General features: G+C 50.5%; 8 protein-coding genes across 9 annotated transcripts; 4 read left to right on the top strand and 4 right to left on the bottom strand.

The window, feature by feature from the left end:
• Positions 1–281: 281 nt before the first annotated feature.
• Positions 282–1,100, bottom strand: PV06_04991 (uncharacterized protein). Its single transcript, XM_016405955.1, has 3 exons — positions 980–1,100; positions 601–929; positions 282–551 (listed from the first exon to the last, which is right to left on the bottom strand). The coding sequence occupies exons 1-3, from the start codon at positions 1,095–1,097 to the stop codon at positions 438–440; spliced, it is 561 nt and encodes a 186-aa protein (XP_016264161.1). The 5' UTR covers positions 1,098–1,100; the 3' UTR covers positions 282–437.
• A 719-nt stretch (positions 1,101–1,819) lies between these two features.
• PV06_04990 (uncharacterized protein) lies at positions 1,820–4,122 on the top strand (the record flags this gene model as incomplete). The annotated part of the gene is made up of 3 exons (XM_016405954.1): positions 1,820–1,857; positions 1,994–2,359; positions 2,507–4,122. The coding sequence occupies 3 exons, from the start codon at positions 1,820–1,822 to the stop codon at positions 4,047–4,049; spliced, it is 1,947 nt and encodes a 648-aa protein (XP_016264160.1). The 3' UTR covers positions 4,050–4,122.
• Positions 4,123–4,407: 285 nt separating this feature from the next.
• Positions 4,408–6,174, bottom strand: PV06_04989 (uncharacterized protein). Its single transcript, XM_016405953.1, has 3 exons — positions 5,559–6,174; positions 4,931–5,412; positions 4,408–4,852 (listed from the first exon to the last, which is right to left on the bottom strand). The coding sequence occupies exons 1-3, from the start codon at positions 5,793–5,795 to the stop codon at positions 4,582–4,584; spliced, it is 990 nt and encodes a 329-aa protein (XP_016264159.1). The 5' UTR covers positions 5,796–6,174; the 3' UTR covers positions 4,408–4,581.
• A 1,068-nt stretch (positions 6,175–7,242) lies between these two features.
• Positions 7,243–10,058, bottom strand: PV06_04988 (uncharacterized protein). The gene is made up of 2 exons (XM_016405952.1): positions 8,910–10,058; positions 7,243–8,860 (listed from the first exon to the last, which is right to left on the bottom strand). Exons 1-2 carry the CDS (start codon positions 9,532–9,534, stop codon positions 7,632–7,634), a joined length of 1,854 nt encoding a protein of 617 aa, XP_016264158.1. The 5' UTR covers positions 9,535–10,058; the 3' UTR covers positions 7,243–7,631.
• A 744-nt stretch (positions 10,059–10,802) lies between these two features.
• PV06_04987 (uncharacterized protein) lies at positions 10,803–11,960 on the top strand. Its single transcript, XM_016405951.1, has 3 exons — positions 10,803–11,284; positions 11,338–11,409; positions 11,465–11,960. Exons 1-3 carry the CDS (start codon positions 11,083–11,085, stop codon positions 11,593–11,595), a joined length of 405 nt encoding a protein of 134 aa, XP_016264157.1. The 5' UTR covers positions 10,803–11,082; the 3' UTR covers positions 11,596–11,960.
• PV06_04986 (uncharacterized protein) lies at positions 11,800–14,738 on the bottom strand. Its single transcript, XM_016405950.1, has 9 exons — positions 14,351–14,738; positions 14,201–14,266; positions 14,087–14,144; positions 13,884–14,035; positions 13,719–13,822; positions 13,529–13,660; positions 13,328–13,472; positions 13,124–13,279; positions 11,800–13,075 (listed from the first exon to the last, which is right to left on the bottom strand). Exons 1-9 carry the CDS (start codon positions 14,421–14,423, stop codon positions 12,033–12,035), a joined length of 1,929 nt encoding a protein of 642 aa, XP_016264156.1. The 5' UTR covers positions 14,424–14,738; the 3' UTR covers positions 11,800–12,032.
• A 151-nt stretch (positions 14,739–14,889) lies between these two features.
• Positions 14,890–16,779, top strand: PV06_04985 (uncharacterized protein). The gene has a single exon (XM_016405949.1). The coding sequence runs from the start codon at positions 15,104–15,106 to the stop codon at positions 16,625–16,627; it is 1,524 nt and encodes a 507-aa protein (XP_016264155.1). The 5' UTR covers positions 14,890–15,103; the 3' UTR covers positions 16,628–16,779.
• Positions 16,780–18,263: 1,484 nt separating this feature from the next.
• On the top strand, positions 18,264–21,222 carry PV06_04984. 2 transcript variants are annotated; one of them, XM_016405948.1, is made up of 3 exons: positions 18,264–18,462; positions 18,561–20,504; positions 20,590–21,222. In XM_016405948.1, exons 2-3 carry the CDS (start codon positions 18,976–18,978, stop codon positions 20,771–20,773), a joined length of 1,713 nt encoding a protein of 570 aa, XP_016264154.1. In that variant the 5' UTR covers positions 18,264–18,462; positions 18,561–18,975; the 3' UTR covers positions 20,774–21,222. The 2 variants fall into 2 exon arrangements, with proteins under 2 accessions (XP_016264154.1, XP_016264153.1); XM_016405947.1 differs by having other exon boundaries at positions 18,264–20,504.
• Positions 21,223–21,797: the final 575 nt, after the last annotated feature.

The following is a 21,797-nucleotide window of genomic DNA, read 5'->3' as shown; positions in this document are numbered from 1 at the left end:
GCTTTCACACCCGCCGTATTTTATGTTCTTGCCAAGTCTACCAGTTCTTCTTTTCACCTTCGATCACACCCAGTTTCATCCCAAGAATCTTTCTATCTCAAAGAGACTGTCGAGATACGACCCTGACATTCCCTGCTCAAAAGCCGAAACCAGTCTGGATTCTAGGGTCTACACCTTCATCACTGGTGAGTGAGTGACTTACCTTTACGCTTACTTTCGGAGTGCTGGCACTCAAAAAGCTACTGAAGTGAATCCATGATACTTCCGCATAAGTTTAATAAGCCATACACACGCCATCGCTATGAATAACGACTGCCCCATTGTAACCACCAGCCATCCCCATGACTGCGCCTAATCAAGTAACATGTTCTCTCTGCCCGGTCTACTCATCGCTGTGCACGTAATAGTATTCGCAATACTCCGTAAGCTCTCTTGCTTTAAACATGTTTGTCTTGAGGGGCCTGGGTCGTAGGAGTCTGGGTCGTAGAATTTAGGGATCGTAGGAGAGTGGCAGCGACGGTACCACCCACTGCAACAGCTACACTGACTGCCTTCGTATTTGTTAGAAGGTATCATATAGTAAGTACGAAGATCACTCACAACGAAGACGATTCGAAACAAAAACCTACTCTCAAACTTGTCCAATCTCGACTCCATGTTCGCATCAAGGACGCTTATCTTCGCAGAGATTTTTTCACAGAAACTGGTCATCTGGGTAGTAAGATTTTTGTTGAGGTGCATCATCTCTGATTCAAGGCGTGCCAGTTTCAAATTTGAAATCGACTCCTTTGTGTCAAGGCTTTCAGCGAAGCGTTTCATTTCTGACTTCATCGCGGTCAACTCTTTGTTAAAGTAGTCGAGTTTGTCATCGAGAGATGTGGTAGATTGAGGGACAGAGCCGGTGTCATTACCACCGTCATGAAGCAAACCTATAGACCGGTTAGTAGTTTTGCGATCGAAGTTGAGTGATGTGTCTTACACGTTGTTGTCTGGAAGGTGCGGGTTTTGGACATGCAAAATGGAGAGACATTCTGTGTGAAACGTGTAACTCGTTGGAGAGTCCTGCCTTGTCTAACCCCGAAAGCTTGACGCAGCATCTTGAGAGAAAAAGTCTGAGAGAACTTTAGGATGACAGGCGTTGAGTTGATTGTAAGAGTGACGGTTGTTGCAAAGGTGAGAGTGAGGAAGTCATCTCGGTGCAGACTTTTGGCAAGACGGTACGTCATGCAGCACAGTCTAAATGACTTGGAAGGAAGGCTTCCCAAAAAGCTAACCCTGCTTCCCTTTTTATCTCTTGAAATTCCTGGCACTCGTTGTACTCCGTATATAGACAACGAATTCTAGATTCGGGTTCATCCACGATCATGACCGTCTCGGACATGTTGACTGAATCGATATGATTGGTCAATCGAGGTTGTTGAAAAGGCCGGGGTTCTGATATACTAAATTCCCACCTCCCCGGCTTTTCGGGTTTCCCGACCTTTTTCCCCAACCACACACACTTTACTGTGGTAATTTTGGGCCAGAAATGCAACAGTCCAACACCGCAAGTCCATCACATACAGACGTCGCAGCGGATGGAAAAGCTACTGTACAAGACAATAACAGCATGAACAATAACAATGGCCCATCGCCGGCGCAATCATCGTCCAACAAATCGACGACGGGCGAAAAACCGAGCTCCGAGACTCCACGGCAAATCACCCGGAAAGGCCGAGCGTGCTTGACATGCAGGAAACTCAAGGTCAAATGCGGCGGACCAGAGAGCGGAGATGGTTTTGGGTGCCAGCGATGCCAAAGGCTGGGGCTGGAGTGTAAGATGGCCAAAAGATTGCGTGTGAGTCTGGAGGATGAAGGGTACGTTTTTTCGCCTCTCGTTGTTACCAACTGACACACAAGTTTTCCCCGACCTTGCCAAGCTTGGGCCGGACTTGATGAAAAGTTGTTATAATGTCGACCATATACTAAATCTGTCCTTGGGAATTTGAAACAGGCAAACCGATCCTTCTCTGGCCCGGCTGGACCGGTCGGTTCGAGCTATCCTGGAGAAGCTCGACATGCCGTCTCTCGAATCGTTCGGACCAGGAGGATCATCGGCGCCAGGAGCAATGTCCTTACCGGCGACGGGAACGGCAAAGACGACACGAGAAAACTCGCGCGAGAATTCGCCTCACCCGGAAACCAAGAATGACATCGCCAGTGCACCCATGGAGGGTCTGTATGAGGCGACCCATCTCAGCGCCCTGAGATCTCGAACGGGCGGACCACCGACCGAGAGACGACTACGCAAGAACTTTGAATCCGACCTCATCGCCCAAGGGGTGATCACCATTGACGAAGCGGAGAGAATGTTGAATCTGTAAGTTTCTTTTTTTTTTCCTTTCTTCTTTCTGAATCCGGTTTTGTCCAATCTCGCGACATCCATCGTGTGAAGATAAAAATCGTCGCTACGCAACCTCCCCAAGTTGTTCCACGTTTCTAACCTCGTGACAACAACGAACGGCAGATTCAAAACCTCATTATCTCGATACTTATACAACGCGACCGTCTCCCCCGACAGAACGCTCCACAGCATCCGCTCGTCGTCGTCCCTCCTCTTCACTTCCATCATGGCCGTGTCGTCACTCCACATCCCGGGGATGGAAGACATCCACAACCGGAGCCACCGGGCACTCCGCGACCTCATCGCCTCGTCCATGTTCGACCGGTCACACACGCTCGAGGACGTGCGGGCGTTGTGTATCGCGGCGTTTTGGTTGCCGGACCTCTCGTGGAAACTGTCCGGCCACTGCGTGAGGATGGCCACCGAACTCAACCTCCACCAGGCGTTCTTCAAGGCGTTCCACTCGCCGTCCCCACCGGAAGACCGAGAGGAGACCTTGGAACGTGCGCGGCTGTGGTACCTCCTCTACGTGCTGGACCACCACTTCAGCATCGCCTACGGCCGACCCCCCGTGACGACGGAGATGCAGGCGATCCGAGAGACCGACGTTTTGTTGTCGTCCCCCGAGTGCACCCTCTCGGACCGACGGGTCATCTCCCAGGTGGCCTTGTTCCGCATCCTGTCTCGGGCCTACGACGCCTTCGGTCTCGAGGCCGGCCGGGCCCTGGGGGACGACGACGAAACACTGATCATCCACGCCCGGTTCCTGGACGACCTGGGGAGGTACCGCGAACACTTTCGGGCTCTGCTTCCCATGGACGAGTTCGTCGGCGGTTACTCGGTCATCGGGCTCGACCTCCACTACCACTTTTGTAGTATGTTGTTGAACTCTCTGGCGCTCCGGGGTCGATCCATGACCTCCATCGGAGCCCTCCCACACCGTCTCCGACCCCTGGCCTTTCACGCAATCGAATCGGCCCATCAGATCTTGGAGATCGTACTTGGTGAACCAGACCTCCGCCGAGCTCTCGTCGGGGTGCCCCTGTACCTACACGCCATGATCGCTTTCGCCGTCGTCTTTCTCATCAAGATGTCGGCAGTATGGGACGTAATTGGTGTCAGCACAGACGCGCACGCGCGCACGAAACCTTTGATCCAAGGGATCATCGTCACACTCCGTGAATGTAAAGCCGGAAACAATCACATCTTGTACAAAATGGCAACAGGGTTTCAAAGGTTGACGGAGAGAAATACAAACAATTCCTCAAGTGGGACAACAACGACAAACAAAAACTCGGGCCTCGACAAAACTTCTTCTCTCGGGGCAGCGACACAACATCATCACCTTTCAAATCAAGAATTTCCAGATTCTTTGGCGGCTTTGGCGGCCGTCGCCAATGGCCACGCTTCAAGACCTTCGATCGAATTTGGTAATACTGCCACTCACTTCACTCCTACTTCGCATCATCAAGATCTGAATAGTAATAATGGGGCATTCGAGACACAACAACAACCACAACCACAGCCTCCTTCTTACGGGTTACCTTCATCGCACGTCGGATCGGATTGGCAACTTGACGATGACATGTTGTGGAACACAGTGGGGACCGAGTACGATTTGTTGGCGAATGCACCAGACACGGACATGAATTTTTACGCCTTTTGATTTTTTTTTATCTTTTTTTTTGAGGAAAAAAAGTACGATTGTGCCTGCATCAGGGCTATGTAAGGGACGTACGGAGTACCTTTTTATCTGACACTGTCAGCATTGCACGATGTACTCTGTGTTTTGTCATCATGTATGGAGTCAAGGAATATGGAAAACGCAGTACGAGACGGCGGCCACCGTTATCTACAAAGTAAATAATATGCTATGATCAGGTTCAGGTTCAGGTTCAAGTTCAAGTTCCAGGTTCCGATCATGCAGTTTTCAAATATGCTTAAAATACCTGGTTTGACGTCTTCGGTATGGCCCATGAGCACGCCGAGTAAACCATAGGCAATTGTCAGGATGTGCAAACTCGAGCGAAAGATACATCCAACCATCTGTTGGTCTTTTTATAAATCCTCTCACATCAGATACAATAGTGACAGGTACCATTTACATCCAGCTATGCAAAACATGACACACACACACTCTCTCATTCTCGTTCTCATCCTATATGTCGTAAACAACATCCGACTACCTTTGCACTGCTTTAATCAACGTCTGGCACTGGCAATCCTTGTACAATCTTCACCCTTCTACCCAACTTCTCCAGAGCCTTTCTCGAATTCTCGGCTCTGAGTTCTGCACTCTCCTTTTCCGAGACCAGGACAAAGTCGTACGTCATCAATGCCGTCCCTTCCTGGACACCGTATTTCTCCGCCGTCGCCTTGTCGACTTTACCCAGGTCGACGACGAGCGGAGTCTTGACGCCAAACACGGCGTCCGAGTTTTCGTACGGGTCATTTCTGAGGTACAGGGCGCTATGTGATACGTGAAGACCACAGATCAGCGACTTGTCGATCGACAACAAAGGGAAACGTCAGGGGAAGAGAACTCACGTGATCAAATGATCGTAACCCTCCTTTTCGAACATGAAATGCATGTGGGCGGGTCTCATGGGATGCCTCCCCAACTTCATCAAAAGTTGACCGACGGGTCCGTCGTGGGGGATGGGGTAGGGGACGGGGACGATGGCGTTGAACCAAAACGCGCCCTGGGGGTCACTGGTCATGACGCAGCGGCCGTCGGGGCCGTCCCTGTCGGCGTGCTGGACGTCGTAGTGGCCCGAGGAATCCGTCTCCCAGATGTCGATCTTGACGCCCTCGACGGGCTTGCCGTTGACGTCCTTGATGGTGCACAAGACCAGCAGGGGCTCGCCGTTCTTGTCGTGAGACATCAGCTCGCCGTTGCTCATGTGTTCGGCCTCGTGGGTGTGGAAGGGACCCAGGACGGTCCCTTCGGTCGAGTCGGCCGGTTTGGGGTGGTCGATCGAGTCGACCAGCAACGAAAGGCCAAAGATGTCGGACAGAAGAATGAATTCCTATGAGTCCACCCATCAACGGTCAACATCCGTACGCCACTGTCCGACCAGATTCTTTTTTGTTCCGTTTTGTGGAATGAGAGTATTTGGTGACCCTCGCCGTGTGCTCTCGGATTGATGTGGTCGAAAATGGGGACAAGACTTACCTGTCTGACATCCGTACAAATCTGACCAGTCTTTGTCAGGAATTGAATCCCAGCCATCCACTCGCCAGTGCTCAACCTCGTCTCGCGAGCAAAGTCATGCAAATGCACGACGAGTCTTTCAAGGACATACTTCATACGTGCATCCGGGTTGTTGGAATTGATCCGGATGACGTTCTCGGTAATGTTGTCGATGTTCAAGTCCATCAATGGAGGAATTTTGACCTTGGTAGGATCCATGTTTTTTTGTCTTTGTTTTGTTTTTATTTATCGTTGTTGCTTAGGCTTTTGCGCTGTTTTGTCGGTGTCGGTGTCGATGCTGATGTTGGTGTCGATGATAACTTTCGGATAGCGCACTGCCACTGGAGCAGCTGCTCACACAAATAAACAAATTTCTTGTTCCGGTCAACCAAGTACGTTGTGTGACAATCTTGAGATAGGTATGTGTGTGTACTGAGCTATGAAGAATCCCAAAAAGACAGAAAAAAGCAAAAGGAAAGGGAGAAAAATTTGAGAACAAATATAAGGAAGGACCTTTTTTGTTTCTTTGCGGAATGGAATCGTGGGGTCAATTCAACTATGGGAGATGTTTGCACAGACAGACAGAGAGACACACACAACAACACGATCCGTGGATGACAAGGTGGAAAACCAATGAATGCTGGGGGGATTACCACCAACTCTAGTACGGAATTACATGGTATTGTAACAGAACATGGAGTTACGGTAATGGATTTATCCGATGGAAGTTTGAGGCAGTTCTTTACTCGTAGTTTGTGATAATACTGTGACAGTACGGAGTACCAGCTGTTTGAAACTATCTCCTCCGTACCAGGTAAGGTACTCCGTAGCAGGGTCTTATTCCGTATTACCAAAACACGCACTTACCGCAAACGAGGGGGAGAGGGGGCAATTGCGGATATTGCGGAACCGTACGGGTGTGAGGTAGGTAAGGTACCTAGGGTTTTGTAAGTATTCCGTACAAGAGTCTTCTTAGTCGTATGACAGTACAGTATACTCCGTATTTCGTAGATACCTGGGTAGTCAAGTTACTTTTACTCTCTAATTCGGCTCCAAAACTCGGCTGGTGGTGGCACTGGAAAGTAACAAAGAACCTCGTAATCGTACTCGTACATATCTACATTCATGCTCCCAGCAACAGCTGATCATCTCCTGACGAAACACAAAGACCAACACACAACTTACAGTAACTCGTACGAACAGGGAACTCCGTAAAGGTGGCGATGAATGATGATGACCTGAGAGAGAGTCTGGGCGTGACTGCGAACGAACTTGGGGGTCTATCCGAACCCTCGTCGGGAATCGCACTCCCACTACGGCCTTGTGTGGAGATGTGTCTGGATGGATGGAGGGGCAGTTTTTACTCGTACTCCGTACTCCGTAGATACAGTACGAGTACACGGAGAAGCAAAATGATTACGGGCAACACTGACGTTGAGAACAGAGAGAAAGAGATGACTAACTGTCCATCTTGTATTGGACGTTGCGGATGTTTGTCTTTTATTATTTTATTACATGACACCTCCTCCGGAAGGTAAGGTCTACTGGAAATCATTCCGCGGCTTAATACTCCGTGCCTCGCTGCCTCAACGTCTTCTTCATCATACAGTACCAAGTATACTGACCAACACACACTGTCCTCGCCTCTCTTCGAGGTACCTGGGTAATTATCAAACGAAATACATTGACTTGGTATGTACCACAACTACGAGTGTATTGGACCTAGCACGAGTAGCCCCAATATACCAACTCATCATACTCGTGCTCTGCAAGATTCATCAAAACATTTCGCACAAATCACTTTTTCTGCTCATAAAAGAGATTTCAATTCTTTCACTTCATCCTCAACGCCTACCTGCCCGCGGTCGCTTTGCCATAGTAAAAAATGCCGTAAACCATGACCATTCTATTTTCTCCCACCTCACCCTTCAGACCCATGTTCATATACACTTATACATGGCAGATTCTCAAGTCAACTAAAGTCAAGACAGGTCTAACAAATTCACGACCAAAAATGTAATGTAAGTAATCTAAAGTCAGGCCTCACCGTCAATGTCAAGACCGGTGACCACTCTGCGATGCTGTTCGGTAAACACGTGAAGCAAGTGCCTGCAATCGATCCCCTTCTTCATCGTCATCGTCTTTCGAAAGACCCCTCTCACGTGGTGACAGCACTGCACCGAACCCACTAGTTTCCGAACGCTCCTTGGCTGCGTCTTGCAATTGTTGCACAAGAGGAGGTGGTCTCACGTCGAGACGCCCAGAAGTACTGTTGCCCGGTGTTGGCTCACTTTTGTTTTTCGACTCAACGCCGTCTTTACTAGGTGTGTCGGGACGATCTTCAGCCAGGTCCAACGAAGCCCTTGCAATACTGGCAGATCGTACCACGTCCTCCGAGGGTCTGTGGTGGACTTCAATAGTGGAATCCGCAGACAAGGGTGGTTGAATTTCGGAAACCGCCAGAGCCGCACCTCCTTCGAAAGTGCTATCTGCCGACTGCGTAGACATGTGCAATTCATCGGCCCTCACCTCCTTCCATGAGCATTTGGCGTGTTTCTTCGTGCACCCCATGCAGGCGGTAAGGTTCTTCAAGCAATCCATGTGAAGACGCCGACAACGGTCACAAGGAGGAATCACTCGATCGCCTTTCCACATATTGTCCATCCTTCGAACCATTTCAGCCTTGAACGGACCTCCATCATCACGATCCATGGTGGAGGGTTTCGAATGAGGCATCAGAGACGCCGGAGTGCCAGGGATAGCCACAGTAGACTGATTCTGTTTGCTGCCCCCCGCCATGTCTGTCGACGCTTCTGGGATAGCATTAGCTCGGGGGGTTCCCACCGAGGCCCGGCGGTCGGCATCCTCAGGCATAGCAGCCTCTCGCTCACTCGGGGTGAGAAAGTTCTTCATGAGCTCTGCTCGCACCGATGGTGAAGCATCCTTGATAGACTTGCCATTGATGATGGTGACATTCGAGGCATACATCTCATCTGGTGCATTTCGTGTAGCCTCTCCAGATAATGACAACCGATGAGTCGCTTCACCCGCTCCAGACTGCTTCAAGTTGACGGCCGTGAAGCCCACGGGAGGGGACTGAGACACCTCGATACTTCTCATGGGCTGTGGGTTGCTCATGCCATTGGTATCGAGCATAGACGTGGGTGAGCCATCGGATCTAGCAGCATTTCTCTTGACATTCTCTGCTTCCTGCTCACGCCGGCTCAAGATAGCATTGCGACGGTTCTTCATCTTGTGGATCAACTGACGAGCTCGGCCAGACACTGCAGAGCAATTAGCATTCGGCCAGAACAGTCATGACTTGTAACTTACCTTGGTCGGCAAGGTGGATGACCTGGCCGATATTTCGGTCCAGTAGATCCATCACACCCAATTCTTTCTCTTCGTCCTCCAAGATGGGCTGGGGAGGGATGAGTTTTTGAGGCATTCCACTTGAAATAAGCACATAATCTTCCTCTGAAATCTCAACCCGGCACTGCTTGATGTAAAACTGACAAACTCTGATCCCGTTGCGCATTCGCTCCAGATTAAACTGCTTAGGATTGTTCTGAGCGAACTCGACCACGTCTAGCCAGCTGATGCTAGCGTCTCTGGCATGGGACTTGAGGACCCGAGGTGGTCCCTCGAAGAGTCTTTCAAACCGCTTGAGCAGGATAGGACCCAATGGGCATGCTCCCAGATTTCCAGCCATGCTCTCATGGCGCTGTATGACTCCATCGTATTCGTTCAGGAGACGTGCTATCTCCGGTAGCTTGTCATTGACTGTGACGAGCGGTATCGTTTCTTTATGCTGCCGGGCCAGGTAGTTGATCTGCAAATGGTTTGTGGCAGTTCGCGGGATTTTGGCGGCGGGGTGAGGATGCGGTTCGGTTGGTGAGCGAGGGCGCTTGAGAGAAGAAGATTGCTCCGAGGAGGTCATGGCCTGAGATTGTTCCATGCTGTCGACATGAAGCAGGTTTCTGCCGGTAGAGGGAGGGGCCCGAGGCGCTGTGCTGCCCTCGGGCGGCGGTGGTGCTTAGGTAAGTCGCGGAACTCTCTCGTGTAGAGGTGCGGCGGAGGAAGGCGTCGAGGAGGGGTTGCTGGGTCAGCTTCGTATAGTTGAACCCTGGGCGGGCAAAACTATGTCGAAGCTGCAGCGCCTGCAGCGGAGGAAGGAGAAGAGGTGTGCTCAGTAAGGCCGAGCTGGCGAGAGGCAGAAGGCGCAGACAGAAAGAGCTCGGATAGCTATTGCAGTGTGCGTGCGGCTACGCCGAGGCGGGCGAGGTCAGGCTGATGGACAAGCGGAAGGCGACAGGGCAGCAACACAGGTGATTTCAGGACAAAAATAAGATGTGAGACGTTGCTCTGTCCAAAGACAGGATCACGAGAGGGTGGAAACTGTCGAAGCAGTCCTCAAGCACAGCTTGGGAGTTGGGAGCGAGGAGAGAAACGGGCGAGGCGAGATGGGAAGGGCGCACGCGGTGAAGCTCGAACGGCAGGTGTGAAGGGCCGAAATGGCACCCTGGGACGTGGCCGTCTTGGTTATAGCTTGGGGGGACTTCAACTAATCATAGGCCTGGAACGAGGGCAAAGTCGGCCATTCGGGCGAGGGTGCGGAGTGCGTAGTGAGTGCTTGGGGGGGCTGCAGGCACCTAAGACGCCTCCGAGTCGCGGAGTCTAGTCGCTCCGGGACACGCATGGACGAACGACAGTCGAGCGGGACGCGGATTCTGTGACTAGAAGCTGCCATGGCTGCTGCACCAGATCGAGATCAGACCAGACGAGCACCCGTAAAATGCCTACTCGTACATACCTTGGGCTGGGACTCCGTCTTCGACGCCGACGTCTCTGAAACAACCTAGACGTGCAGTCTGGCGGAAGTGATGTTGAGGACTGGTTCCGTACCTCTTCCCGAGACTTATCACTTGGTATGTCAACAAGATGGCCAGCTGTAGGGCTCCGTCTCGTTGTGTTCTTGTCGATACTCTGTTTCTCTTCATCTGCAAAGAGATGTCCTCCTGGACATTCGCATCCCTACTACATATTGTGCTCGTAGGATGACCGCCTAATTGTGTGGAATGGTGGGTGGAGAGAGAAGGAGAGCAGCCGCTCCGCCCAATCAGCAGCTTCACTAGTCCGCGAAGCAACATTTGATCCCGGCGGAAAATCGTGCAAAGCAGCGTGACCAGTCGCCGTCCATCCTAAATTCAGCAAACCTCTTCGCTTGCCAGCCTCTTTGAGAACGTCCCCTTGCCGCAAGAACGAGTTCTAGGCCATATCCACGCACGCGCACACGTACTCACACTCCTCGATCTCGTACGCCAACATTTGCCCGCCCAGCACCCACGACTTTCGTCACCAAGCGAAATTCGTCTTTCCGCGGCTTCTCACTCGTCCGGACTTCGGAAAGTTTCCCGAATTATTGTACACTAAATTTTACTGGTCTTTTTCCCATCAACATCCAAATCCCAATCACATCACCTGACCAGCGACACTACAAAGAGTGATGTCCGAAAGAGGCCATTTTCGTGGTGGTGCTCGAGGAGCCGGCGGAGGTCGCGGTGGTAGGGGCGGCGGAGGAGCACGAGGCGGTGCTTCCTCGCAACAGACCCATCAACCCAACGAAAAGCCGAAGAAGGAGAACATCCTTGATTTAACCAAGTACGTCGACAAAGAGATCACCGTCAAATTCAACGGCGGAAGAGAGGGTAAGTGCCTTCCACCCGGGCCAGAGTCGCCTTGTGCTGACTTGTGAACACAGTTGTTGGTACGCTCAAAGGTTACGATCAACTCATGAATCTCGTCTTGGATGATGTCAAGGAGACAATGAGAGGTGAGTTATACAAGATCTCTTTCGCCTGTGAACTGTTGACCAACTTTTACTCTAGACGATGAGGGCAATGAGACGACGCGATCTTTAGGTTTAATTGTTGCGCGAGGCACGCTACTTGTGATGGTATCACCTCTTGATGGAAGCGAAGAAATTGAGAACCCTTTCCAACAAGCCGCCGAAGAATAAAACTTGTCACCATCCGCCACCATGGGTTTCAACTGGCTACCAGACTGCGCCAAACATAAGACTCACGCACGCGACGAAATTTCAATGGTTGAGCAACAGGAAAAGTTCGTCTTTAATACTAGATCGACGGGCAAGCGAGCATTGGTCAGGACGATTTTCGACAATTCAGCGTTGTATCATAACTGGCTTGGTTGAAATTGGAATCTGCGTGCAAGGGAGATTACGATTTTTTTTTGGTTGTCCTCATCTATCTGGGCGCAATATTCAATTGGGTCAAACCTGCACTTCTCAATGGCCTGAATCCTTGTAAACAGTAGTCGTTCGGCATACTTCAACCAAACTAGCAAATATCAGATCATTTCTTGTCATGACAAGTCGCACTGATGGTTTCCTGCTCATTGGTGTTTCCTGCGTTTCAAATGTACCCGACCACACATTTATCGCATTGGGCCTCCTCTTTTCACCAAGTCTTGGAATGCTGATTCGATTCCTTTCTTCACCTCACGGTACGTAACCACAAAACAACTCTGCTCATCACGACTAATGAGAGTAATCTTTTCTTCTGTGCCTGCATCAAGTTTGTTCAGGCAGGTCAAGACATGTCCGAGGTCGACTACGGGCCGGCCTTGCCCATCCACCTGATGAAAGACATAATCCCGGAACAACTTCAGAAAATACCGTTCTCCGTTTTCTGACCAGGCACGGTCGTGCTCGAATTCAGGTCGTTCGTTGATGAAATTTAATTTGGTCACAAGTCGCACCAGTCGTGCATTTTCAACCTCCCGCGATAGCTCTGAATATAATGCGTCATCGCTATGGAGAGAAGCATTGAAAGCTTTCACCATTTGGCTGGAGATGAGTGTGAGAAAATGGTCAATCGTCTTCTCCTGATTCTGAACTGCCGAGTAGAGCCAAACGACGGCATTTTGCAGATCTGCTTTGTAGAAGCGTTTGAAATTGTCCATACTACGCACAAAATTCGCGCCTGCATCAGGAAATCCGGACCCGAGCGAAAGGACCAAGATGCCAAAGTTGACAAGGTCTTGCCTCTGCAATTGTGCAATGGGTAAGGTGCCACCATCGTACTGCACCACATCCAAGATACCACAGCCGTTGAGTCGAATTCGGTTCTTGCCCGTGACCAAAACTTTGCTTGGGTCGAGCACACGAGCTGCCAGATCGCTTGCATGAATGGTCTTCAGGGCCGATGCGATCTGAACAATGTAACTCCACATGACCGGTTCTGAGACTTGATCTTTGTTGGTCCGTGTTGACCGCGTCCAGTTTGGGCCGGGTGGACCTATATGATGATACTCCAGCAACGTTTTGGCGAGGGGATGATAATCCATTGCAAAAAAGAGAGAGCTGTCGCCGAAACCGCGATTGGTAAAAACATCGATAGTCCGTACAATATTGGGACTGATCACACTTTTCCATGTCTGACCAGCTCGAATGGCCATTTCATTGGTCAAGCGGAAGCCTACAACATGTTAGCCTTTTACCAATCAGAATTATGTTCAGTCTCTACCTTCTATCCTTCTCAGGACGAAAAAGTGGCCGTTTGCATTCGACTGGGCCTTATAGATCCAGGAGTTATAGTTTCCAAGGACGGAGGAGCTTTTGTGGGTGGCATCAAGAGGTACCAAGGAATGATAGTTTTCAATCTGACTCGGTAGTGTTGAACCTAGATGGTGTCAGTCCTGCAATGCTGAAATCATGACATCGTTCGTACCGGGCATCGTTTGAAGAGTTGCAGCGGCTTTCTTTTGGATCTCCTCCCGTAGATCGTTAGGAATAAATAGATCGTGTACAGTACGTTGATATGGCGCAAGATTTGCGCTGAATGGGCCAATAGGCGCATATTGGTGATATTGTACCTGGTGGTACGAGGTATGAGTTATGCTGTGCCTTATCTGCTAGTCATATGGCTTACCGGTTGCTGAAATTCAGGGGCCCCGGAATAGAAAGCGGCGCCGTTTATGCTATGATCAAGATAGGGATTAGATGCATTTGCAGGTTGAAAGGATTCAAATGCTTGGGTGACAGAAATCTCATTTTCGTTTGCCTAAGGTGAGAATGAGTATTGTATTTATATACAACTGGGAAGGAGAGCGGGAGCTTACCATATGTTGATCTGGAGTGGCACGGGGTATAAATTCTTGGACTTGAGCCACCGCCCAGTCAGGAGTCCTTGCTTCTTGACGCAAAGGAGTAGCATTGGAGGATCCTGGCATCGCATGTTAATCCCTGGCGGGTTACAAAGAGGAAGGGTATCTTGAAGCGCTCACGGGAAATGATGGCTTTCGGCATGAATGGAGCAGCGCTTGCCGCCTTTGGTGATATCCCAGGAGCTTTCTTAACGCTTGCACTGGTACCATTTGGCGACAAGAATGACGGTGTAAAGCTGGGTGATTCAACGTTTAAGGTCTTCTTCGGTTGGCTGTGCCGGAGTGTTAGCATTCAAACTGCGATTTGGCAAAGGCAGATGCACCTCTCATTGTGTCCACTGTCCACCACATGCTTGTCTATGTTATGACTGAAAGCGCATCCTACACAAAGTGAGCAGGGAAGCCCCCAGATAGATATACACTACGCCTTGTCCCACCTTTGTCTTCGTAGCGGCACTTGCCATAGATGGTAACATTCCGACACAGTGTATCTTTTGCATTTTCTACCACATCCCATGTATCAGCACCAGTCCTATCTCTCTTGGCTAATGGCTGGTCTCGCAGCAAAGCAGGTGGTTTCAGCATACCTCGACCCTTGAGCCGAGGAGACAAAGCGGCCTGCTTTGTATCTTCGACATTGTTCTTGAGTGCAGTAGCCATAATCGTTCAGCAAGAGTTTTCACACATGGCACCAAGCCCCATCAGCTTCCGAGCAGGCCTATCGCTTCGGATATGCATTAATGCATCGTACACGGGGGGAGTGAGGAGGATCTGGGGATGATTAGGTCGAGTCGGGGGTCGAAGTCAATGAATGATAACAAGCGAGGGAATGCATATGCTGGGGCGATTGATGAATATCCAAAAGAAAAGGTTGAAAGAATATGGTAACGCTGCCGACCAGACCGTTGTAGAGGTAGAACCGAGCAGTGACCGCCGTTGGCAAATTCAACACATATGTTGCAGGTCAAATCCAAGAGATGATATAAGATTGGTGGGACACGGAATACTGTACGGATGAGGATACGATGGCAATAATGGGGAAGGAGAAGGGTCCACGTCGATGGCGCAGTCTCAAGCACACAATAATAGTCACCATCCTGCACACTATTTACCATCTTCCGCGTGCCTCGCGTCCACCTGTATCTGGTAGACTTGATGAGACTGACGTCGCAGTGTGGATCGGTCCATTTGTTTCAATTCAACACTGATTCAACTTCTACTTCTTTCAGTTCCAGAATTTCTTTGGTTCGCTTGCCCAAAGTTCGTTTGGCGACATGTCAACCCAATAACACACTTTCCTTCCTCGTTTCTCTCGACGGCATTCCAAACCCTGCCTCGAAATGTCGGCCCCAGATATCTCGCAGCTGGATCCGGCACAGCAGGAAGCTTTACAAACATACACATCCGTGACAGATCAAGACCCTTTAGCCGCGATATCGCTTCTGCAGAGGTGCGAGTGGAATGTACAGATAGCTATCGCTCGCTTCTTCGATGGAGAACCAGCGGTCGATCCGGTAGCCGAAGCACAGGCTGCCCTTCCTGCTACTTCCGCTCGACAAACTTCGAACCTGCAATACGAGTCCCTGCTCTCCGCGACTAGACCTCTTGTCTCGCGACAGAACCCGGAAGATGTGGTTCAGAGAGTCGACACTAGTGCGGCCGTCGAAACGCAGTACCGTCCGTCGTTGTTGTTCTCGATAATCTTTACGCCAGTCAACATAATCTACCGAGTTTTTACCACATTATTCTCACCCTTGGGCTACCTAATGCCTACCTTTCTTTCGCGCATATTCAATCGTCTGCTCCAACAGCAATCCCGACCAGTCCGAAGAGCCCTGCCTCCGGCCGAAAACGCCAGACGGTTCATTCGTGAATTCAGCGAAGAGTATGGGGAGAACAGCCTCCCATTTCAAGAGTCAGGCTTCAACTTGACCCTCGACAACACAAAAAAGGATTTGAAGTTTTTACTTGTGGTTCTGCTTTCACCTAGTCACGACGAGAACCACAACTGGGTGCAGGAGACTTTGATGTCAAACCAACTGAAATCGTTCCTGGATTCTCATAAGAATGAACTTGTCCTTTGGGGTGGAAACGTCCGTGACTCGGAAGCATACCAGGTGTCTGCAAATCTCCAGTGTACAAAATTCCCCTTTGCCGCCTTGATCTGTCAGACTACAGAGTCTGGTTCATCTGCCATGACTGTGGTTATGCGAGCAGCTGGGCCGATGCCTGCTTCCGAACTTGTTGCCAAACTAGGAACGGCTTTAACCACCCATCAGGCGCAGCTTGGGGCCACTCGTGCTCAGCGGGCTGAGCAAGCAGCTTCACGTAGTCTACGACAGGAGCAGGACTCTGCATACGAACGTTCACTTGCCCAGGATCGTGAGAGAGCACGTCTGAGACGAGAACAAGAAGAAGCGGCAGCTCGAGCTGAGCGAGAGGCACAAGAACAACAGAGACTTATCGAAGAAAGAAGAGAAAAAGTTGCCCAGTGGAAGCAGTGGCGCGCCCAATCATTGCCAGGCGAGCCTGGTGTCGAGACCAAAGACGCCATAAGAGTCAGTATACGTATGCCATCTGGTGAACGAGTAATTCGCAAGTTTCGTGCCGACGCTGATCTTGATGAACTCTATGCTTTTGTGGATTGTTATGACATCGTCAAGAGCAGAGAATCCGGAGAAGTCCAGGGCTACGTTGACGAGCCAGAGCATTATGACCACATATATTCCTTCCGGTTGGTCTCGCCCATGCCTAGGACAGTATATGAATTGGATGACGGAGGATCCATTGGGGAGCGTGTTGGCCGGGGCGCCAACTTAATTGTCGAACCGATAGATGAAGATGGTGAAGAGGGGGATGACTAATGACCAAAGCTCTACGAGTACGTGATACGAGTACGAGCACAATAGTTGATGGCATGGCAACATAGACCAGAACTCAAAGAGCCGATCCGATATGTCAAAAAGGATTGTGTCTCGGAGTTCATTCATTGTTCATTAGCATCAAGTCTCGAAAGTCCAACCCCCTACCCGCCCGTCATCACATACTGATAATATACGAGATGGAGGCCGCTTTGAATCTTCGAAACAGCCATAAGCTGGCTAATCGTCCGATTAGATCGAATTCGACCTGCACGAGGGATGGGGTCCGCAGGTGCCGTCCTTGCCAGACGAGAGCTCGACCAAGACCATCCACCGTCAGAGGGAATGTGGAGAGTGCTGAGTCCAACTAGTATCGAAGGTGCAGTTGTCAAGGCTCGGGAAAACAACTTCCTCCTCACTGACCCCAGTCAAAGCAAGCCACAACGACTCTTGGACAATCCATGGGCCTTTTGATGTAGTATGGTGGTGGATCTTGACTCGCCAATCTTGGAGGCGAGTTCGCATTCGGCATGGAAAAGTTTCATGTGAAGAACAGTGTGCCGTCTGATGCCGTCTTCCGACACAATCCCGAGTTTTCATGGCGTGATTAGGAGTAGGACATCCTCGTCTCTTTCTCATGTGCCCCCAAGCATGTCGGCCTGGTGATAGAGCTGATAAGGAGCATCGACAAAGCATCGAGGTGGAAAGACCCCGATTTTCTTGTACAGATACATAGATCTCTTAGGGGACCGACGACTTGGGGAGTGATAGGCATATCGATTGTCTGGGATCGGCTTACCCTGAGCTCCCCACAACGTGGAAATTAAAGATAAAGCTATTCAGGGCGAGCGAAGGATGGATTAGGACGAGTCGGCCGGGATAGGAAGCTGGGAGATTTCTGGCGAGCGAGAGTTCGACCATGTCTTGCAAAGGCGGAGAAGACGGTTGTTGGCGACCTCATTGACAGCTTGTTGCTTTGTGCCTGCGCTTGTGCCTGCGCCTGTGCCTGCGCTGGGCTTGTGCCTGACATGTCGACTACTACGTGTCTCCCAACGTCGCTAGGCCACTAGTAGGAGCTTCACTTTCAGGCACAGGGAGAGACACCCTCGTACTATTCCGTAAGCTACAGCTTGTACCTGGGAATCCACGAATACAATTCCTCACTAGGGTCCTACTCAGGTGCAGGCTTGTTGAGGAGGCTGATGCCTCGGAAGTCTGTTCAACTCCACCAAACTGAACCACTTGCTGCCTGCTTCTTCCTCCTCGCGTGCCCAATAACTGCGATGCCATCATTCCATGCCTCTGTAGCGAGGGTCGCTCACCCCGGCAAGGTGCCGCCTTTCTTTCGTAAAACCACCTCCACCGCGAGGCCCTATCGAACCCTACTTGATGCCTGTCCCTTGTAGCCGTCTCGGGTACCATGTCAGAAACTCAGGCTACCCATGCGACCACTTAACTTTTCCCCTACAATTGTGCAGATTCCCGTCTCGATCCTGCCTAGGCACTTCAGTCATGGTCTTGGCCGGCAAAATGACTGCACATGTATCAAGGAGACAGGGTCGTTGAAAGCTAGGAGGACGGACTCTCTCTGGTTCTTTCTGACAGCAAAGCATTGTTGTCACCCTGCAGCATTCCACTGCGGGAGAACAGACCTCGCTCGTACCGGCTTTCAAGACACAGGACAACTCGAGGATTGGCTGTGCCCATAGACACACCACCGAGTGTCCAACGCAAGCGAAGTCAACCTTCCTTCTTGTACTGGTACCGAAGAGCATCGACTTTCCTGGTCGGAGCGTACGCTGGTGGAATTGGATGCTGTCACTTCTCTAGTGGGACAGGTATAGTGGATCCTGCTTCAATATTCGCAAAGAACTCCCAGACGTAAAAATTATTTTGTTGCTATGTCTACCGGTGGCACTATGCTGACGAGTCCCAGAGGATCATCAGTGCAGGCGAGGCATTGAACGAGTGCAGGCGTGATTCGAGATCGAAACGACAGAGACGAATTTCATTTTTCCTCACGGCACACCACGTCGACCCCTTCGAACCGAACATCCAAACAAGAAGAGGAGGGCATTCATACATTGGGAAGGCAAGAGCGTGGGAGGTGCTTGTGGTGACACTTTGTCCTGAACTAGAACACAAGACTCAAAAAACTAAATTACATCTACAACGAATCCAGATTCCATGCATCGATTGTCTATTCTGGACTGTACCAAATATACGGCTCGACAGAGGCATCCTTCGGACAGGGGCAACGGTCCGCGGGGGCTGCAGCATCTCTTGCCGGCTCGCTGCTGCTAAGAGTTCTATGTTGACTTGTCCTGGCCAAAGGACCCGACAGAATATACATGATGGGCTCAAACCAGCGGCCCCTCATGGGCCCGCCAGAAACACCGAGCAGAGTCATGCAGCAGTCTCCCAGTCTATTCCCGAGTCTTCAGGTCTCGCCGGAGATGTATGCCCATCAATTCTCGGGACCAGCTACGGCACCAGCATACCCCAACCAGAGACTGTTCTGGGACCCTGCCAGCATTGGCTTTGACGAATCAAGCCTACCTCAGCAGTACCAGGATCATTTTCAATTCAGCCCTGTGACCATGAGCACGTCGTTTGCGTCTTCATCGACAGTCGTGCCGAGCTACACTCCTCAGCCGTCTTTTCCTATATCAGAAGACCAGCCTTACGACTTGCCGATGCTTCAGAGATCGTCGAGCTATTCTCATTTCGGGGCTTCTGCGTATCCCGCCCCTTTCACAACGTCGCCTCGAGTGCTTCCCCCACAGGTCGAGAACCCAAGTATGTTCTTAAGCTCGCCAGCCCGCAGGTTCGGTGCCGCCGATCAGATGCACAATCGTTTCGCCCACAATCCTGTCCCGGAAAGGCCTGCATATGCTCATCAACTCGAGGAGTCTCGGCGTGAGCAAGAATTGAAACGTATGCGAAGAAGCGACGTCAAGCAGCCTTCCATCACTCGATCAGTCATGGAGGCATTAAAACGTCCGGTCTCGCCCAGGAAAGAAAGCAGGCCAGGGTTGAAAAGAAGCCTGACCCATACCGGAGTTCGTGGAGATCGATCTTTGAAGCTTCAACCATCGTCGACCTTTGTCGGGCGTCGTTCTCCCGCGCCTCCTGACCCTATGAAGCAACATCGTCCGGGCAGATCATCTCCTCTGAAACAAGTGGCCGACCCTATTCCACGTACGCTTACTGCCAGTCAGATTGCAAAACGTGCCTCAATGTCGCTCGCCATTGACGAAAACGGTGTTGCCAAAACAATAGTCAGCGATCGCAACTCCGGAATGGACCCAGACATGTTGTCTGAAAGCGAGGCTGAATCCTTTGACGAGACCGACTTTCACATGCTGCGAAGCCAGAGCAATTCTTTTGCTTTTCCAGAGTCTGGGGATGCATATGATCAAGGCAACAGGTCTTACAGTCATACAAAGACCGACTCCCGCTCTACTGTGGCTTCGACAAATTCCGCCAAGCAGTCCTCATGGCATAGTTCTGCCTCCAACACGAGGAGTTCTGACGGCGGTCAGCATGCTAGACGCAAACGCCCGCTTCCAGGGACCGCTGAAATGGACATCTTAATGGAAGATCGCCCACCTGGCAATGCCCAGCACGCGCTAAGAGCCATTATTGAGGACCGCTCGCGCTCAATGTCGTCGCAAGGATTAAATGCCATGGCACAGCTGCATTCTTCGCCGCCCTTACACCAGAGTCACTATGGAGCCTATGGCGCATCGCCTACTACGGTCACTGATCCCGAGCTGGCCACGCCAAGCACGGACAGGGATAGTCTCGCTAGTAATATGAGTACACGATGTGTTTGTAATTCTTCAGTGCTCGATGGCTCCGTGCCGATGGTTCAATGGTAAGTCATGCCAGTGCATTTGATCTTCCGCTGGGCGATCTTTGCCTGGATGATAGATCCGTTTTCTAACAACACATTCTTTTAGTGACTCATGTTACAAGTGGCTGCATACCACATGCGTCGGCATTGATGGCTGGCGGATTCCACAGGTCTACATGTGTGCTTTCTGTGTCCAGACGCCCATACGTCAAGGCCAGAGCTCGTTGCGGCCTTCAGCAGCCTTCCAGATGGCCAGCCCTCTAGCGCATAAGTCAAAGCGTACCCGGTGATGCTGTGTACCTATATCTTACGCAACTCTGATCTTATACTTTTTCCTTTTGAGCGATAACTTGTACGATTTCTGTCTTGAAACCGGCATTGGTACACTGGAGTCTTTTGTCGATGGTACACATTAATGTTTTCAATCAGCAACAGACGGTGAAGCTCGGGTGTCTTTGCACGTCATTTTCTACACATATATACTGGTGGCATTGCACGTCAGGTGCAATGTAAAAGCTTACGATATACGCTGTTGCAACAATTCAGCAGGCGTCGTTTGGGTTGGTCATAGAGCTGCTTGGGCTTGTCAGCGTGGTTACCCTACATATACATATATATGTAACCAATAGCTGGTTGAGAGCCAACATTTACTTCAACGCTTCATGTCTGCACAGATTTTCCTGTATAGCTTGTTTGGAAAAAGACAAAGACCTGGGTACTTTGCTGCCATCTTCTCGAGGAATTTTTTTTGTATCCATCGGAAGTTGAATTATTGCCAAGCAGGCAGCGTAAGGTAGCTTCTCGGTATCACGCAATCATCATTCCAGTGTTTGCTTCCCTTGTCATGGTGAACTTCTCAGGTTTGCCTCATAGTCTCGAGGGGACGAAAGTCGGTGTAGAGAATAAAAGATGTATGGAGGAGAGGAAGAGGGGGAAAGAATACTCAGGTCATTGTTCAGTAACAAGCCAAGTGAGTACCCGTACACGGTCAGATGGTGTCCAGTGCGTTGAGGATGGAGCGATGAATCAGCGACACTTGCATAGTTAACTTATGGTCATAGTAGTGTATGTAGACAGGAAAGAGGGTGACTATAGAATAAGGGGCTAGCTGATGCGAAGGTAAAACTCCACTTTCTACTTTACGTACCTGGATACGGAGGTCTTATTGGCCAATTTTCACCAACCCCCCCATAATCTAGTTGATACTCCATATGGAGTACTAGTAAATGCATCTACATTCCCTCAAGTTAGAGGCTTGGGTCATGACTTGTAGAATGTGCAATGTACTCATACGAAGAGATTACATACCTACCG

The sequence above is a fragment of the Exophiala oligosperma genome (genome assembly GCF_000835515.1).
Source record: "Exophiala oligosperma strain CBS 72588 unplaced genomic scaffold supercont1.4, whole genome shotgun sequence".
NCBI lineage: Eukaryota > Fungi > Ascomycota > Eurotiomycetes > Chaetothyriales > Herpotrichiellaceae > Exophiala > Exophiala oligosperma.
Note: the sequence above shows the minus strand (reverse complement) of the source record. Positions and strands in the feature narration are given on the sequence as shown.

Coding starts and splice junctions, on each gene's coding strand:
- PV06_04986 (XM_016405950.1), bottom strand. CDS start 14,423: ATGGCTACTGCACTCAAGAACAATGTCGAAGATACAAAGCAGGCCGCT. Junction 13,823..13,883: donor GCCGAAAGCCATCATTTCCC/GTGAGCGCTTCA, acceptor ATGCGATGCCAG/GATCCTCCAATGCTACTCCT. Junction 13,661..13,718: donor CCACTCCAGATCAACATATG/GTAAGCTCCCGC, acceptor TTCTCACCTTAG/GCAAACGAAAATGAGATTTC.
- PV06_04988 (XM_016405952.1), bottom strand. CDS start 9,534: ATGGAACAATCTCAGGCCATGACCTCCTCGGAGCAATCTTCTTCTCTC. Junction 8,861..8,909: donor CATCCACCTTGCCGACCAAG/GTAAGTTACAAG, acceptor ATTGCTCTGCAG/TGTCTGGCCGAGCTCGTCAG.
- PV06_04987 (XM_016405951.1), top strand. CDS start 11,083: ATGTCCGAAAGAGGCCATTTTCGTGGTGGTGCTCGAGGAGCCGGCGGA. Junction 11,285..11,337: donor ATTCAACGGCGGAAGAGAGG/GTAAGTGCCTTC, acceptor TTGTGAACACAG/TTGTTGGTACGCTCAAAGGT. Junction 11,410..11,464: donor TGTCAAGGAGACAATGAGAG/GTGAGTTATACA, acceptor CTTTTACTCTAG/ACGATGAGGGCAATGAGACG.
- PV06_04984 (XM_016405948.1), top strand. CDS start 18,976: ATGATGGGCTCAAACCAGCGGCCCCTCATGGGCCCGCCAGAAACACCG. Junction 20,505..20,589: donor TCCGTGCCGATGGTTCAATG/GTAAGTCATGCC, acceptor ACATTCTTTTAG/TGACTCATGTTACAAGTGGC.
- PV06_04991 (XM_016405955.1), bottom strand. CDS start 1,097: ATGCTGCGTCAAGCTTTCGGGGTTAGACAAGGCAGGACTCTCCAACGA. Junction 930..979: donor CACCTTCCAGACAACAACGT/GTAAGACACATC, acceptor ACCGGTCTATAG/GTTTGCTTCATGACGGTGGT. Junction 552..600: donor TGTTTCGAATCGTCTTCGTT/GTGAGTGATCTT, acceptor ACAAATACGAAG/GCAGTCAGTGTAGCTGTTGC.
- PV06_04985 (XM_016405949.1), top strand. CDS start 15,104: ATGTCGGCCCCAGATATCTCGCAGCTGGATCCGGCACAGCAGGAAGCT.
- PV06_04989 (XM_016405953.1), bottom strand. CDS start 5,795: ATGGATCCTACCAAGGTCAAAATTCCTCCATTGATGGACTTGAACATC. Junction 5,413..5,558: donor TTTGTACGGATGTCAGACAG/GTAAGTCTTGTC, acceptor GTGGACTCATAG/GAATTCATTCTTCTGTCCGA. Junction 4,853..4,930: donor GGTTACGATCATTTGATCAC/GTGAGTTCTCTT, acceptor CGTATCACATAG/CGCCCTGTACCTCAGAAATG.